Source organism: Vespa crabro, chromosome 8 (genome assembly GCF_910589235.1).
Source record: "Vespa crabro chromosome 8, iyVesCrab1.2, whole genome shotgun sequence".
In the NCBI taxonomy this organism is placed as follows: Eukaryota; Metazoa; Arthropoda; class Insecta; order Hymenoptera; family Vespidae; genus Vespa; species Vespa crabro.
In genome coordinates, this window is record NC_060962.1 from 5,156,732 (window position 1) to 5,174,231 (window position 17,500).

The 17,500-nt window shown below is 29.4% G+C and overlaps 1 protein-coding gene across 8 annotated transcripts in view; it reads left to right on the plus strand.

Annotated features, from left to right (window-relative positions):
- The window catches only part of LOC124426063 (solute carrier family 12 member 4), a 91,354-nt gene extending 77,495 nt beyond the window's left edge, over positions 1 to 13,859 (plus strand). For 6 of the 8 annotated variants that reach the window (XM_046967320.1, XM_046967321.1, XM_046967328.1 and 3 more), the window contains 11 exons: positions 6,288 to 6,551; positions 6,841 to 7,026; positions 7,192 to 7,427; positions 7,544 to 7,743; positions 7,834 to 7,995; positions 8,073 to 9,511; positions 9,805 to 9,912; positions 10,124 to 10,183; positions 10,968 to 11,296; positions 11,547 to 11,686; positions 12,148 to 13,859. In XM_046967320.1, the coding sequence (XP_046823276.1) occupies positions 6,288 to 6,551; positions 6,841 to 7,026; positions 7,192 to 7,427; positions 7,544 to 7,743; positions 7,834 to 7,995; positions 8,073 to 9,511; positions 9,805 to 9,912; positions 10,124 to 10,183; positions 10,968 to 11,296; positions 11,547 to 11,686; positions 12,148 to 12,239 (3,216 nt within the window). In that variant the 3' untranslated portion in view covers positions 12,240 to 13,859. The remainder of the gene's footprint in view (positions 1 to 6,287; positions 6,552 to 6,840; positions 7,027 to 7,191; positions 7,428 to 7,543; positions 7,744 to 7,833; positions 7,996 to 8,072; positions 9,512 to 9,804; positions 9,913 to 10,123; positions 10,184 to 10,967; positions 11,297 to 11,546; positions 11,687 to 12,147) is intronic. The other 2 variants (XM_046967322.1, XM_046967323.1) reach the window with 2 other exon arrangements.
- The last annotated feature ends 3,641 nt before the right edge of the window (positions 13,860 to 17,500 follow it).

Genomic DNA, 17,500 nt, shown 5'->3' on the forward strand with positions numbered 1-17,500 from the left:
ATTACATCAATAAAATTGAAATATTATTGAAATAATTATTTGAACGAATATATTTGAAATAATTATTAATATCACAAGTCGATAAATGCTAGATAAAGACCTCTAATTGATTATTAGTATTTAAAAGTAATTAAAAAGAAAGAAAGAAAAAAGAAAAAGAAAAAAAACCATGAAATAAAATTAATCGCAAATTATGTGCGACATGTGCTCGAGATTACACGACGAATGAATTAGTGAAAAGATTGTATATGAAATAATCGGAGATATATATATGTATATGTAAGAAAATATTTATCGTTTGGAACGCGCTTATTTTTCTACTGTTAATTGGTAGAGAATACATTTCGTCAGTTTTTTTTTTTTTTTTTTACTCGTCGAAAGTCTCCCTGAATTCGGCCTCGCTTCGTAGATATCTAATTATTCGCTTTGCTTTTTCTCCGATTTTAACGTGGCAGACAGAGAGAGAAAGAGAGAGAGAGAGAGAGAGAGAGAGAGAGAGAGAGAGAGAGAAAGAAAAAGACGATCGAGATGTCGATAAGATCGACGATTTCGACTTTTCTTTCGACAAAATAGCAAAGCTTTATTTATTTTTTTCTTTTTTTAAGAGAAAAAAAGAGAAAGATAGAGAGAGAGAGAGAGAGAGAGAGAGAGAAAATTTCCGAGTCTTTTTTTTTCTCCAATCTCCACGCCCACATCCAGTCCGCCCTTTTTTTTCTTTTTTTTTTTTTTTCTTTTTTTTTCTACGAGCAGCAGCAGCATCTGTCGCGTCGATAACTCTAAATCGGTTATCCGATAAAACTCGAGTTTTATAGTTTCTCTTCTTGAACAATACCACAAGTTTATTCCGATAAACGTGATAATCGATGGAGAAAGAGAGAGATAGATAGAGAGAGTGAGAGAGAGAGAAAGAGAGAGAGACTCATTCTTTTATATATGTATATATGTATGTACGTATTTAAATATACGTATAGGTATATTATGTAAATTATTTAAAAAAATTACTTGACAAAAAATTTTAGACGGAATAAACGTCTGAATTGTTTTTTTTTTTCTTTTATTCTTATTTTATCTTATTTCATTTTATTTCATTGCGTCGATGGGTACACTTTAGTTTCTTAATTTAAACGTTCTCCTCCTTTACATTACGTTTTTTTTTCTTTTTTTATTTTTCAAAGACAACACAGTTGAAAATTTCTTTTATTTTTCTTTTCTCTTATTTTCTCTTCTTTTTTCCTTTTTCTTTATTTTTTCTTTTTTCTTTTTTTTTTGTTTTTTTTTTGCTCGCACAAAAAGTATACGCATTATATTTTGATAACAAATGTTTATCGATAACTTTATCCAATAGAAAAGTAATTATTAACGATTAAAATATTCATTTTAACAATTTTGTAAAAGAAAACAAGAATCCTAAATTAATTATCACATTATATGTATATATATATATATATATATATATATATATATATATATATATATATATAAATTCTGAGCAGTTTGCCAAAAATTTTCGTGAAAGTAAATATCTAATCTCATTTATTTTCGATCGAACACTTCAGATTCTTAATTTAGAACGATTCTAAAAAATTACTTTTACTCGAAAAAAAAAACAGTTTTAATTTTCATTTTAATTTTTATCTCTTTTTATTTTTTTACTTTTATATATATATATACTCGCGCAACAAGAGTATATTATTCTCATCAGGTAATCATATTAATGTTCTTATCAATGGATAAATACTTAATAATACCGATATAGATATCGAACGATTAGAAAATTAATTTCAAAAGTTTATGCCAACCGATAAGGATTTTAACAATAGGTCATTCACGAATTATTTGATTTTTCATCTTAACTCTGTTCATTCTTTCCTTATCTTTTAAACCTGTCCCTTTCGTCCTCACCGTTCACGATTATTCTCGCACTCGTAAATTTCATCGTAACGAACAACATACTCGCAGGTACACACACACACACACACATACACACATATGTATAGTAATAGTATTAATAGTAGTAGCAGTAGTAGTAGAAGTGGTCAACGATAAGCTTACGAAATCCTTTAGAAGTATCTCGTTGAAATCGGTTGCCACGAAGCAGCGTGAGGAGATCATGGCCCATGGATAAGCTCGTCTAAAGAAATTAGAAAGACATGACACGCGAGAGTGGGATTAGAGATAAAGAAGAAAAGAATGGAGAAGAATAGCTTAAGCTATCGTGATTTTCACGTTCTCGTTAAGAATTCTCGACGACGAACGAATCCATTCTCGCCATTGCCATTTTTTTCTTTTCGTAACAAGAGCAAAAAAAAAAAAAAGAAAGTAAAAAAGAAAGAAAGAAAAAAAGGAACGCTAAAGAACGAGATGTATATATATATATATAATTAATTTTATGAATAATATAATAATCCATTAACTTTGCGATAATTTCATTTAATATATAATAATTATTTTTCAATTCAGTTAAAAAGAATATTTTTACGCGTATTATATTATCAACGCGGAATTGTATTAATTAAATTATCCATCCATAGGTATGTTAAAATAATATTTTTAAAAGTAATATCATTTATATAATATGATATATTCAATGTATTATATAAATATACTTAAAATATATCATTATGTTGAATGATATATAAAATAAAAATTTGTTTTGCTTTTTATTTTCTTTTTTTTTTTTTATTTTCATTTTTTTTTTTTTTTTTTTTTTAAGATTATAAATATTATCAAAAGTCTTATTTATAAAGATATTTATTCTGATCGAACGATCGTTCGTCATTGAAAATAATACGAGACACGTATTTACTTATTTACTTACTTATTTACTTACTTGCTTACTTATATAACACGAGACATGCTCACTCTTGTAAGATCGTCTTGTAGATTAGACCACTCTTGTTAGATAGCCTCATGGCCATTTCCAAAATAATACCATCCGTAAAAGTGGCTGACCTTATTTACGCCAAACGAGCAACGTTCGATCGGCAATGAAACGAACGTTGCAAAAATTAAAGTCAAGGCGAAGATTTTCACGAACGAAGCGAACATTCGGTTACAATGACGTCAATACCTGAAAGAAGGTACTCGATATGTCGTCTTAATGAGTTGGCTAGCCTCTCTATAAAAAAAAAAAATATATATATATATATATATACATATATATAATATATAATATATATATAATATTACTGAAACGAAGAATATGAAGCTTTGAAAGTTGTATATGTATATGTAAACAAACAAAAAATGAAACAGAAAATTACATTAATTCTTTAAATGTTAAAAAAAAACAAATATTCAATTAAAAGTTTTAATTATTATACGTATCGAATAACGAATGAAAGTAATATAATTTAATTGTTGACCCATAATAATTATTTCGTTTTAATCCTTTCGATATAAAATAATTATAATGGTTATTGTTGTTAATAAGAACAAATATATAATGAAAAGTTTAAATTATTATACATATAATATTATTAAATGAAAATAATAATTTATTTATCCGTTTTATATTTTCTATTTAATATTCGTATACGAATAAAATTATTCGAAATATATTTCACGTCAAAATTTTTAACGCTAAGAAAACTAAATATAATTGAATAAGTTACTATTATCATTATCATTATTATTATTATTATTGTTATTATTATTATTATTTAATATTAGATAATAAGAATATAATTTAACGTTTACTTTATATTTCTTAATTCTTATTAGAAATTTCTACATATACAAATTCCATATATATAAAATAATTAAAAATAAAATTTCTATAGATAAAATCTAATTAGTAGCGCTTGATTATCTAACTTCGAACTAATCTCGATTATCTAAGGCATATCTAACCGAATAAAAAGAACAAAAAAAAAAAAAAAGGAAATTAAAATTCGATAGAATAAAAAATGAAAAAAATAAAATAAAGAAAAGAATTTGTTTTCTAATAACAAAACTGTCTTTAAAAAAAAAAAAAAAAAAAAAAAAAAAAAAAAAAAATAATCATTTCAAGTTACGACAAAGTCTATGATATATATTCGATGGAAGACAATAAGCAAGGATATTTCTTCATTTTTTTTTTCTCTTTTTCTTTTTCTTTTTTTCATTAATAGTTATCGAGCTTCTACGATACTTTACAAGCTTAAACGCATTATTCCGTTAACGTGGTCGAACGTATCGAACTATCAAGAACCCTTTCGATGCATATACGTGTATTGATATAAGGACCCAGTTTATTAGGTGGTACATCGTGCATAAACGTTTCTTATTCTCTTCCCTTGATGTCATTATACGTAATGCAAGCTTTCAAAGTAACCAAACGAGGGTTAAGTGGTCTCTCGAGAGACCACCACACCAGCTACGTCCATCTTTTCTTCGTTCATTCTCCTTTGACTGATAATGATCGAAGAAGAACTTTATCGTTTCCGATAATCGTACGATTTACGAGTATAGTTAAATGGATATCTTGATATGAGAATAACATTTATCTTTAAATTTACTCATTATCACGATCGTAATCATTCAGAGAATTTGACATTAACGAAAATATGTTATCTATTAAAATATACTGATATACGAATAAATATGAATATCATCGTTCACGTTTTGAACTATCGTGAAGTTCTTTTTTTTTTTCTAATCTCTTTTAGTTTATCCTAATCGATTTTTCTTTTTTTTAATATTATATGTACGAATTAAAGACGAACTTTATATATATATATATTTTTTTTTTTTATAATATATACTTTGTTATTTCAATAGTATTAAAAAATTTATATTATATATTCAATAGTTAAAAAAAATTAATTTATTACAAAGATAGTACATATATAGATAGGCATATGATTCTCTCTCTCTATCTCTCTCTCTCTTACATTAATTTATAATATCATAATAAAATATATACATATATTATATGATATAGGTATAATTTAAGAAAAAAAAAAAAAAAAAAAAAAAAAAATAACAACAACATTTACGTATTCAATAAAAAAAATCACGTACTAAAAACAATTCAATTTCATTGAAAAAGTTTTTTTTTAATCTACGATAAAATCTTAACAACTTAGCTACGATAATCTTGAGTAACCTTTTTTTTTGTTTTTTTTATTTCTTTCTTTTTTTTTTTTTTTTCATTATTTTTTCTCTTGTATTTTTTACATATATCGTAGAATCTTCTGAAACATAAAATTTTTTTCCATCACAATTTCTTCCCCCTTTTCCTCGTAATATACATTATCTGCCTAAAAAAAAAATCCTAATCGAAAAATTTTTTGAAAAATTCCCCACGAGTGCTTCCTACTTCGTTTGATAGCAAGGACAATGAGTTTAACCGGCCAAATTTCTCTCGTCAATAAATTTCAACCACTTTACCGCTCAGCGTTCATCGCGTTCACTGAAAAGGGTTGCTGCTCGTCGCAGCGTGAACTCCCCTGTCGATCCGATTTACTTCACCGAGCATTTTCCGGCCGATGCACCGACGCGAAACCCGAGAGAATCTTAAGCGCGAGATGCTTATATATATATATATATTTTTTTCCTTTCTTTTTCTTTTTTTTTTTTTTTTTTTTTTTTTTTTGTTGCGGATAGAAAATAGTAAAAAAATTGGCAAAAACGCTTCAAAGTTGTCATCAACCTCTGATATACAATTCTCGTCTGTTGTACCCATAAAAGCTGTAAAAAGAAAAAAAAAAAAGAAGAAAATTATCTCCAAAAGAAACAAAAAGACTTACTTATCAACTATATCATTGTTTCATTATCAAGTAAAATTCGTACATTTAATTCGAAATCGAAATTGTATTATTTGTTATTGAAAAAAAAAAAATATATATATATATATTTTTCTTTTTTTTTTTTTTTTTTATTAACAAATCGAAAATAATTTTTTGCATAAATGAATATAATCCGTCTATAATTATATTCATAACTTTTCTTTTATAAGTATTGTATTGAAGATAAAAGAAAAAAAAAAAAAACTTATAAAAAAAGAAACTTTTAACTAGAAATTATGATTTTAATCATTTAAATGTTACAAAGGTAAATATCTCTATGGAATTTGATTTATTAATAAAATATATGATCATAGTATTTTGACGTTTATAATTATTTCATTTTTTATTATTTTTATTATTATTATTATTTTCTTTTCTTTTTTTTTCTTTTTTTCTTTTCTTTTTATCGTTAACCTATTCGTTGGCTCGACATATATAGTTTTAAGATAATGATTGTTAATGAAAGATAGAATTTTTATTTATAACATTTTACACGTTTATTCTGATCTTTAATAGGAGGAGATGGAAGATCGTCCTCGGATATCAACGTTGCTCAACAGTTTGGCAAATTACAGCAATACAATTCCAGCTGCAACCGATCTTGACAGCAAACCAGCACCAGCTGCAGGTGGTGGGGCTCGTATGGGCACCCTCATAGGCGTATTTCTTCCCTGTATACAAAATATATTCGGTGTTATTCTTTTTATTCGTTTAACGTGGGTCGTCGGTACAGCCGGTGCGATTCAATGCTTCTTCATCGTTTTATGCTGTTGTTGCGTCGTAAGTTAATTATTTCAATAATTATTGTTATTTAAAATAATTTTTTTTATTACATAAAAAAAAAAAGAAGAGAGAAAGGAAAAAATTATGAAGAAAAAATCATCTCATAAAAAAATCATCATAAGTTATTGAAAATGATTATGAATATGAACAAAACAAAGGGATAAGTTATCTCAATTGATAATAGTTATTGACTAATCCCTATATATCCATGTGTGTATAATTGATATATAATGTATTAAACGTCAATAATTATATTCGCATTAATAGAAATTATGTTTAAACTTAGACGATGCTAACGGCGATTAGTATGAGCGCAATTGCAACGAACGGTGTGGTACCAGCCGGTGGATCATACTTTATGATATCAAGAAGTTTAGGTCCAGAGTTTGGTGGTGCCGTTGGCATGTTGTTTTACACTGGTACCACATTAGCAGCAGCCATGTATATCATCGGAGCTGTCGAAATTGTTTTGGTAATAAATTCAATTTTTCTATTCTTTAATTTTGATAAAAACAATTTGTTTGAAACGTACTTACAGCGAATAACAAAAAAACATATATGTATATATATAATATATATATATATATATATATATATATATATATATATATTTTTCTTTTCTTTTTCCTATCCTCAGACATATATGGCTCCGAGTATGAGTATATTTGGTGACTTTACAAAGGATCCAAATATAATGTACAATAATTTTCGAGTTTATGGTACGGCCTTGCTCTTGGTAATGGGTACGATAGTGTTCGTCGGTGTTAAATTCGTGAACAAATTCGCCACGGTTGCCTTGGCTTGTGTTATCCTCTCTATCATTGCTGTCTACGTTGGATTGTTCGTGAATTTCAACGGAAATGATTCCTTAAAGTTCGTATTTACTTTTTTTTTATTTTTTATAATAAAATATATAATAATAATAATAATATATAATAAATAATATTTAATTAATAATATCATCGTTTATATTTATCCAATCAATTTAGAATGTGTATTCTTGGAAAGAGATTATTGAAAGATCTCGATGTATTGACCCAATGTAACAAGAATACAGGTGGATATCTTTACAACGTATATTGCCATAACGTTACCAATACTACTACAACCAAATGCGATCCATATTATTTGGAAAGTAATGTTACCATCATAAATGGTATTCGCGGATTGGCTAGTGGTGTATTCTTGGGTAAGTAAGATCAAATATTTGTTTATCTGGAGATAATTAATTTGTCTACGATAGAATACGTATGAAAAATTTTGAATCGTCATCATGTAGAAAACATATGGGACAGTTTCCAAGAGGATGGCCAATTGATAGCTTTTGGTAATAATCCTAAGGATATAGATAACTTGTCTGGCAAAAGTTACAATCAAATTACGGTTGATCTCACGACGTCATTCACCATTCTCATTGGTATATTCTTCCCATCGGTGACAGGTAAGTATATATGAAATAGTTTATGATCATAAAGATAATTGAAAAACATTGAATTGAATATTTAATCCCATTCAAAGGTATTATGGCTGGATCTAATAGATCTGGTGATCTCGCAGACGCACAAAAATCTATTCCAATTGGTACAATTTGTGCAATTTTGACAACTTCGACGGTCTACTTATCAAACGTTCTACTGTTCGCTGGTACTGTGGACAATCTATTGTTGAGGGATAAATTTGGTCAGAGTATAGGTGGCAAACTTGTAGTGGCTAATATCGCTTGGCCAAATCAGTGGGTTATACTGATCGGTTCATTCCTCTCGACTTTGGGTGCTGGTCTTCAATCATTGACAGGAGCACCAAGATTGTTACAAGCAATAGCCAAGGATAGTATTATACCATTCCTAACGCCATTTGCTGTTAGCTCGAGCCGTGGCGAGCCTACACGTGCTCTCGTATTAACCGTGATAATATGTCAATGTGGTATATTACTGGGTAACGTCGATTACCTGGCACCCCTGCTTTCAATGTTCTTCTTAATGTGTTACGGTTTTGTTAACTTGGCCTGTGCTTTGCAAACTCTCCTCAGGACACCAAATTGGCGACCACGTTTTAAGTATTATCATTGGAGTTTATCCTTCCTTGGATTGGCCCTCTGCATAGCTATTATGTTCATGACCAGTTGGTACTATGCCTTACTGGCAATGGGTATGGCAGGTTGTATCTACAAATACATCGAATATCGTGGCGCCGAAAAGGAATGGGGCGATGGTATACGTGGTCTAGCTTTATCAGCAGCAAGATACTCCCTTTTGAGACTTGAGGAAGGACCACCACATACAAAGAATTGGCGACCTCAGATCTTGATCTTGGCTAAGCTGACCGATGATCTTGTGCCAAAATATAGAAAACTATTTGCTTTTGCCAGTCAGTTAAAAGCTGGTAAAGGTTTAACAATCTGTGTCAGTTGCATAGCCGGTGATTATATTCAAAATTCTGGTGAGGCTTTGGCCGCCAAACAGAGCTTACGTAACACCGCAAACGAAGAAAAGGTCAAAGGTTTCGTTGACGTTCTTGTAGCAGGGAACATAGTTGATGGACTTAGTTCTCTTGTACAGACCACCGGATTGGGTGGGATGAAACCTAATACTGTTATTCTTGGTTGGCCATATGGTTGGAAGAAATCGGAGGATAAAAGAAGTTGGAGAGTATTTTTGCAAACTGTCAGAAGTGTTGCTGCAGCGCGAATGGCTTTGCTTGTACCAAAGGGTATTAACTTCTTCCCGGATTCAACGGAAAAGGTTGTCGGCAATATTGATGTTTGGTGGATCGTACATGACGGTGGTCTTTTAATGTTATTGCCCTTCCTCTTGAAACAACATCGTACCTGGAAAAATTGCAAAATGAGGATCTTCACTGTTGCACAAATGGAAGACAATTCTATACAAATGAAGAAAGATTTGAAAAAGTTCCTTTACGATCTCAGAATTGAAGCGGAAGTTGAAATCGTGGAAATGGTAATTTTCCCTTTTTAATCGATTATTCTATTGATGCATGTTGTATATGAGTTTTTTTTTTTTTTCTTTTTCTTTTTTTCCTTGTTTTTGTATTTCTCGATGGAAATTCGATCATAGTGCCCATCGTCCATAATATGCGCATAAATTTTTTTTACAGCATCGAAAAGAAAATCTATAAAAAATATCTTTTATTTTTTTATATATATACATATATATATATATATATATATATATATATATATATATATATACTATTGTGTACATGTGTGTGTGTCTAATTCATAATCTTACAGATGAACTCTGACATCTCTGAATATACTTACGAAAGAACTTTACTGATGGAACAAAGAAATCAAGTATGGCGAGAGTTGCAGTTAAATACGAAGGAATCTCGAGGAGTGGTGAGTTTCGTTGGCAAAATAAAAGATATCTCTTTTTCTCTCTCTCTCTCTCTCTCTCTCTCTCTCTCTCTCTCTCTCTCTTTCTCTCTTTTAACGTAGAAAAAATAAAAAGAAACTAGGTTTAAAAAAAAAAAAAATCTTAAGATAAAAAGAAAAAATCTACAATCGTGATACTGATCGGAATGTGTCTCTTTGTTGTGTGCTCGTCAAGGATAAGGTGCAGACGTTGGTGGACTTCAACGAGGTACCCGCCGAGGAAAAATTACCTCTGGTTTGTCAGATCATCCCCCGAAGTTCCGTGTCTGTCCATCTTCGACATCGAGAACTACGATGCCGATGTTGTCCACCCCCATCCCTTAAATTCCTAGATATCTTTATAACTGTCACAATTCCCCTTTTGTGTCCGAAGTTACAGAAAAAAAAAGAAAGAAAAAAGAAAAAAAAAAAGTAATTGACATCATCGAGTGGATGAAACTGATAGAGGGACCGATCGCATGAGTAATAATTCTTGAAAAAAAAAAAAAAAATGATTTATTTTATTATTCGCCTATATAAAATCTCTTTATGGGGATTATCATTAAATTAAATATTTAATTTTGTGAAAATAATTGACAAGGATAAAAAAAAAAAAAGATCAGTAATTTCCATCATATTAATCAATTAATCAATATTAAATAATTTCATTATTGACAATTATCAACGCAATACGATCTAATAAAAGTATATAATCGTAATATATTATTCCTTTACGATGTAAGATCCTCTAATAGAGAAAGAAGAAAAAAAAGAAACAAAATAATAATTTACAAATAGGAAATGCCTCTCTCTGTCAGGATACATCTCTAACGTCCTTGAGAAAAATCTGACCTTACCGTTTCAGCTTGATTGGCACGTTTCATTTCGAATGCTTAAATAGATATCATAATATGTTTGGCGAACCATATAGTGCTTTTAAGCTAGACACTTAGTTTAATTCCCATAATTGACTTTATCCGCTGTTCATGATTAAAAAAATTCGAATGTTATTCGCTTATATGTTTTAAAATGATACACAGGTTCAGGCAATTGTGGATCATCATCACAACGTTGACGTCAAGGTACCATCCAAAGTAAGATTTCAAGAACCCGGTAGTCAGAATACAAACGAAGGTGAGGAAGCACAAGAGAAACTTGTTCAGGATTCAGAACAAAAGGATTCAGAGGGAATTGGTAACAGTGAGAAATCCGAAGAGGAATCTAAAGATAATCCAGACGAGGAAACGAAATTGATCGGTGGCTCGCCGAAAACGGAAAATAAAGAGAATGCTCAGAAAGAAGCTAAGGAAAATGAACAAGAGAACAAATCTGATAGTCCAAGTTCTAAAAAACCACCTACGCTCAAGCCGTATGTCATTGAAACATTATTTATATTTACATTTTTATCTAATGACTCCTTTAAATAGCATTCGTACGTTCGTTCTAATTAAATCAATTTTAATATGATCTCTAACATGCTTATAACATGTTTATTTTTCTAATCGTCATTAATATCATTAAAAACGAAATTGTACAATTTGAACGATTGTAAAAAAAAAAAAAAAAAAAAAATCAGACCTTTTAGGCTTATACAAAACTTATTCTCAATTTTGCTGCAGCGATGAAAGTGACGTGAGACGTATGCATACATCTGTAAAATTGAACGAAGTAATCGTGAATAAGAGCCATGACGCTCAATTGGTCATCCTTAATCTACCTGGCCCACCGCGAGATACAAAAATGGAACGCGAATCAAGCTGTATCCTTTTAAATCGTTTAAATGTTTATAAAATATATCTTATTCTCAACGATTTATTTTATTTTATTCATTATGCATATGTTCGTTATATATAATAAACGTACTCATATATAAAATATTTAATAAATCTCATATATGAACAAGTATGAATTATAATTGGGATATTATAATGGATCAAAAAATATTATATAAATATATATTTATTCGTTCACTTACTTGTTCATAATTTTATCTTATTTATATGAGTATAAGTTAATATTATTATCTTTAATTTATTTATGTATATTAACGTATATTCATATACATAAATATAAATAAAATATAAATATAAAAAAAAAAAAAAATATATATATATATATATATATATATGAAAATGATATAATTTTTGAATAATTAGTAATATGTAAAATGTATGTGTATATATATAAATATTATTATTTCCTTAACAATCATTTTTTTAGATATGGAATTCCTAGAAGTCTTGACGGAACGATTGGAGAGGGTATTAATGGTGCGGGGTAGCGGACGAGAGGTCATCACAATCTACTCGTGAATCTATCGCGCAACCTTCATGACAAAAGAAACATCTAGTTTATTTCTTAAAGACCTAAAACGAGTTCACATTAAGGAACATATTATTCTTGTGCCATTATAAAAGCGCAGAGATATTTAATCTCCGTGCCTCCGTGCTGTGAATCGCAACGAGTGTGAAATCGCGACGACAGCTATCGAAAATCGATCTTTTTATGGAAACCTTAAATTAATTATAAATGGTTCCCCTTGAGTGATCGATATGCATTAATTTCGCCGATATTGGGCGTAGATTTAATCCAAAAAGAGATTATATCGTTTACGACGACGCGATCGTATTTGTACGATCGTCGAGATATAATATTTAATTGATACTAATTTTGATCGACAAAAAAAAATGATGAAAAAATTTTGGACTGGCCGCGGGGATGGGACGTGATCTGGGAATGGTGGTGGGGGGGGGTGTGGTGGTGGACTTTAGAGTCAGGGATGAAAAAAAAAAATTAAAAGCAACAAACACATATATACGTATACATATAACTTGAAAGATTGATTAAAATTGATCGGATACGGAAAGGTAAAACGAGATAGAAAAAGAAAAAAGAGAGAAATGAAATAAAAAAAAAAAAAAAGGAAGAAAAGAAAGATAATCCAAAATAAATATGAGAATAATAATAAATTATAAAAATAGTTTCCCGAGCTGAGAGAAAAAAAAATGGAAAAGAAAGAAAACGAAAAATATTTCTTTTACACTTATTAAATTCTTAAAAACACTTTCGATCTCTAATCGCGTACTTTCATTTGGAAAAGTGAACGAGGGAAATGAAAAGGATGGAGAAAAGAAAAATAGAAAAAGAATAATAATAATAATAAAAAAAATTTAATAATAAAAATACATACAAGTAGTAGAGTAACTTAATGACTTTTCGAGAGATTCCATATACGACATCACCACATTGTTTTTACTGTCCTTCGACATATTATAAGAGTTTTTGACATTCGATGATGGATACGCGCGAAGATCTCAAAAAAAAAAGAAAATAAATAAATAAATAAATAAATAAAAAACAATTGTTCGTAAATATAAATTTACTTACAAGAAGATCGACAAACAAAAAAATCAATAAATAAATAAAACAACAATACGTACGTTTTGAGGCAGTTTTCGTCTTTGAAAAGAAGAAGAAGAGAAAAAAAAGAAAAAGAAAAAGAAATAAATAAAAGAAAAGAAAATGAAGAATAATGGGGGAGGGGGAAAAAAGAAAAGAAAAACGTAAAAAAAAAACGAAAACAAGAAACGAAAGGAAAGGGAAGAAAAAAGTAATATTGACGAAGAAAAAGAGAGAGAGAGAGAGAGAGAGAGAGAGAGGGAGAGAATATAATACGATGAATTAATAAGAAAGATGAGAAATAAATAGCACATGTCCCGATTGAAATCATTCTAAAATAATTTTCATTATGAAACCGAAATCAAAATTTGGTCCGAGGCTAAGGTCGAAGCATCTACGAAACCACTGCCAGAATACTTTCTAAATGCTTCGCGTTTAACCAAAGACGCGAGAGGCTCATTTTTCTACATGCATTGTCGTTTTAGAGAAAAAAAAAAAAAAAAGATTAAATAAAAAATAAAACATATACATTATATAAATACAGTTACTTACTTACTCACTTACTTACTTACTTACACATACACATACACACACGCTCGCATGCATACACACATATACATGCATGCATGCGTACGTACATAAATATATAAATACATACATATATACATGCATACATACATACATACATGCATGCATACGAACATATATATATATATATATATATATATATATATATATATATATATATATATTTACATACATATAGACACACGTACACATATGTATGTATACACGAAAGAACTCTATTGCTTAATAGGAGAAATTTAGAGTAGCCTAGGGTAGCCAGCGCTAGAATATGCAAAACTTATAATTAGATATATCGTATTTGATAATAGAGATATGGAAAAGAAAAGAAAAGAAAAAAAAAAAGAAAAAAAAAAGAAAAAAAAAGAGAGAGATATTGAGCGTAATTAATGCAAATTTTCTTGTCGACTGAAGATCGTTCCGGATTACATACTCTCGATTTCTAATGTGTGCAAAAAGAAAATAAAATAAAATAAATAAACTTGTATCCTCTAATCGCGTTTATACTATCCATGGCCTATCGGTCGAAATTCGCACGAGTATTATACACCACACACATACACACACACACACACACACACACACACACAACATATAAATACATATACACATACATACACGTTTTATCTTCGCGAACGATTAACACCAAGTGTTAAAATGAAAGAAAGAAAACAAAAAAACAAAAAAAAAGCTGTATGTATAGCTACGATTCCAGAGATGTCGCATAAAATGATATTAGGATGTGAAAAACAGGAAAGAAAAAAGAAATTCGGAGGGGGGGGGGGGGAAGGAAGATAAGAAAATTCACGAAAAATAATTGAACGGAGAATAAATGAAGAGGATAAAAAAGAGATTAAAAAAAAAAAAGAAAGAAAGAAAGAATAAGACTCGATGCCAAAAAGAAGAAGAGAAGTAAAAAATGCGTCGTTTCGGGGATCGAAATCTTTATTAAAACTTTCATCTCGAAAGTTATTATAATAGCATTGTAATTAATCGCCATTATGTGTCGCAGTATGCATGTTACGTTTCATGGATGGCCTGAAAATGAGATATTGGGCCACAATATTCATCACCTTTTTTTAGATAGGCACTATCTAATAATAGAGTTTATCTATGAAACGGAGTAACACGAAAGAGGGGTTGATGGGGCTCGGGCGAAGAAAAAGAAAAGAAAAAAAAAGAAAAGAAAAAAGAAGAGAAAAGAAAAAAGAAGAGAAAAGGGAGAGAAAATCTTTTTAAAGGAAAATCTCGTAGAACCAAAGAGTTTGATGTAATATCCATCGATAATATTAATGTGTACCTAATCTGTGTCCATTAAAGAAGAAATATGTATCAGCATATTATATATATATATATATATATATATATATATATATATATATAATATACATAAAATATATATCGTATACACACACATATAAAACTCTTATACATATACATACGATTGTGAACGACTGCGTATTAAATAATGTAGAAAAATACGAAATTGTGAAAAAGTTATTTGCAGTCTACGTGGGGAAAAAAAAAAATATCTTCAAGATTGGAATATAGAGCGCGTTCTAATGCCAAGAATATAGAATATGTATGTCTTCTTGATAATAACGTATATGTTGATTCACAAAGTTCATCGTAAAGTGCACATATTGTCTTGTAGTGTATAGAGGATATTTAATGACGAGGAAAAAGAAAAAGAAAAAGAAAAAGAAAAAAAAAAAAGAAAAAAAACGAGGAAACGAGAAAAAAGAAAAAAGAACAAAAAAAAAAGAAAAACGAGAGAGAGAGAGAAAGAAAAAAGAAAAATACATTGCTCAAGACGCGCGCGTAAGTCTAAAGACTATAAAATATGGAGACGATGTGTTACAAGATGATTAACGATATTACGAAAAAAAAAAAAAAAAAAAAAAGAGGAAGCTCGTATTTTAATACATTTGTTTTTGTTTTTGTCCCTTTTCTTTTTGTTTTCTTCTTCTTCTTCTTCTTCTTCTTCCTTTCATTCACACTGCCCAAAATCCGATATACAGTTCGATTCAGGAACGCCATATTTCTATATTTTTTCATATCGTTCGTTCGTTCGTTCGTACGTTTTATTTGTGTACTTGTTTATTTTCTTCTTAGACACGCGTAACAGTTTGCGGTTACATAATCTTTGTTTGTATATTTCTTTCTGTTCTTTTCTTTTTTCTTTTTCTCTCTCTTTTTTTCTTCTTTTTTTTTTTTTTCTTTTTTTCTTTTATCGTGTCGTCGATCCTTAGAGTCTAATCGCTTAGTGATTATCAAATGAGGATAACACATGCGTTAAGACAGACAGATATATTTGACTCGCATCGATTTAATAATTAAAATTCTTATCGGTGCGTAATAAATGGAGATAAAGTCGATATAATAATAATAATATAAAATAAATACGTCGGATTGAAGTTAAATTTCATTTAATCGCTAAAAGTATACTTCGTGTATATTCTATCGTGTGTCACGGTTTTTTCGATAGGACGAAATTATACGAAATAAACAGTCAATAAGTCCTTATATTAAAAACATAATAATACTTAGCGGATTTAAGATAAATACATACGTAATGAGTCGCGGAGAAAGAAAATCTCTTTTAATTATGCTTCCTCCAACACACTATCTCTATTTCTCTATTTATCTATCTATCTATTTCTCTCTCTCTCTTTCCCTCTCTCTCTCTCTCTCTCTCTCTCTCTCTCTCTCTCTCTCTCTCTCTCTCTCTCTCTCTCTCTCTCTCTCTCTTTCTAACTATCTCTTTCTCTCTTTCTCTCGTATCACATATTCATTCACGTGCACAAAATTGTAAAAAAGGTGTGAGACATCGTATCTGTACAATAAAAAGAAAAGAAAGAAAGAAGCTATTATCGTTAAACGATTTGCGTATATTCGAAGATATAGAAAATTTTTTGAAAAGATCGAACGTACTTAAAAAAAAAAAAAAAAGAAAAAAAGAAAAAAAAAGAAGAGTAAAAAGAAACAAAAAATTACGAAGAAAAAGAAAGAAAGAAAAAGAAAAAAAAAACCGAGAAAGAGTTACGAATGGTCCGGTATAACGACGATGAAAATGGATGAATAATTTTGAAATGAAATTTGCAAGAAAAACAAGAACAAATAGAAACGTACGGGGAGAGAAGAGAAAAAGAGAAAAAAATACGAAAAAAATCTGCTCTCTGTCTCTCTTTCTCTCTTTCTCTCTCTCTCTTTCTCTCCCTCTCCCTCTCTCTCTCTCTTTCTCTTTCTCTCTCTTTCTCTCTCTTTCTCTCTTTCTCAAACGTTTGCCCATTTGTAATTTTTCTGATGTGAATACACATACATGTGTATGTAAATTCGATACAATGCATCGCAGAGAGAAACAGAGTTCAGAGTTCTATATATTATATTATTATGTCCGTATATTTCTAAGCTGACATTATCTTCTTATCGTTCGTAATCTACCTCCTGATAAACGTGTTTGGAAAAAATCGTATTTCAAGAAAAAGTAAAAAGAAAAAAATTAAAAAAAAAAAAAAAAAAAAAGAAAAAGAAAAAGAAAAAAAAAGAAATCGAATTATAGAAATAATTAACGGAAGATGGACGCTCC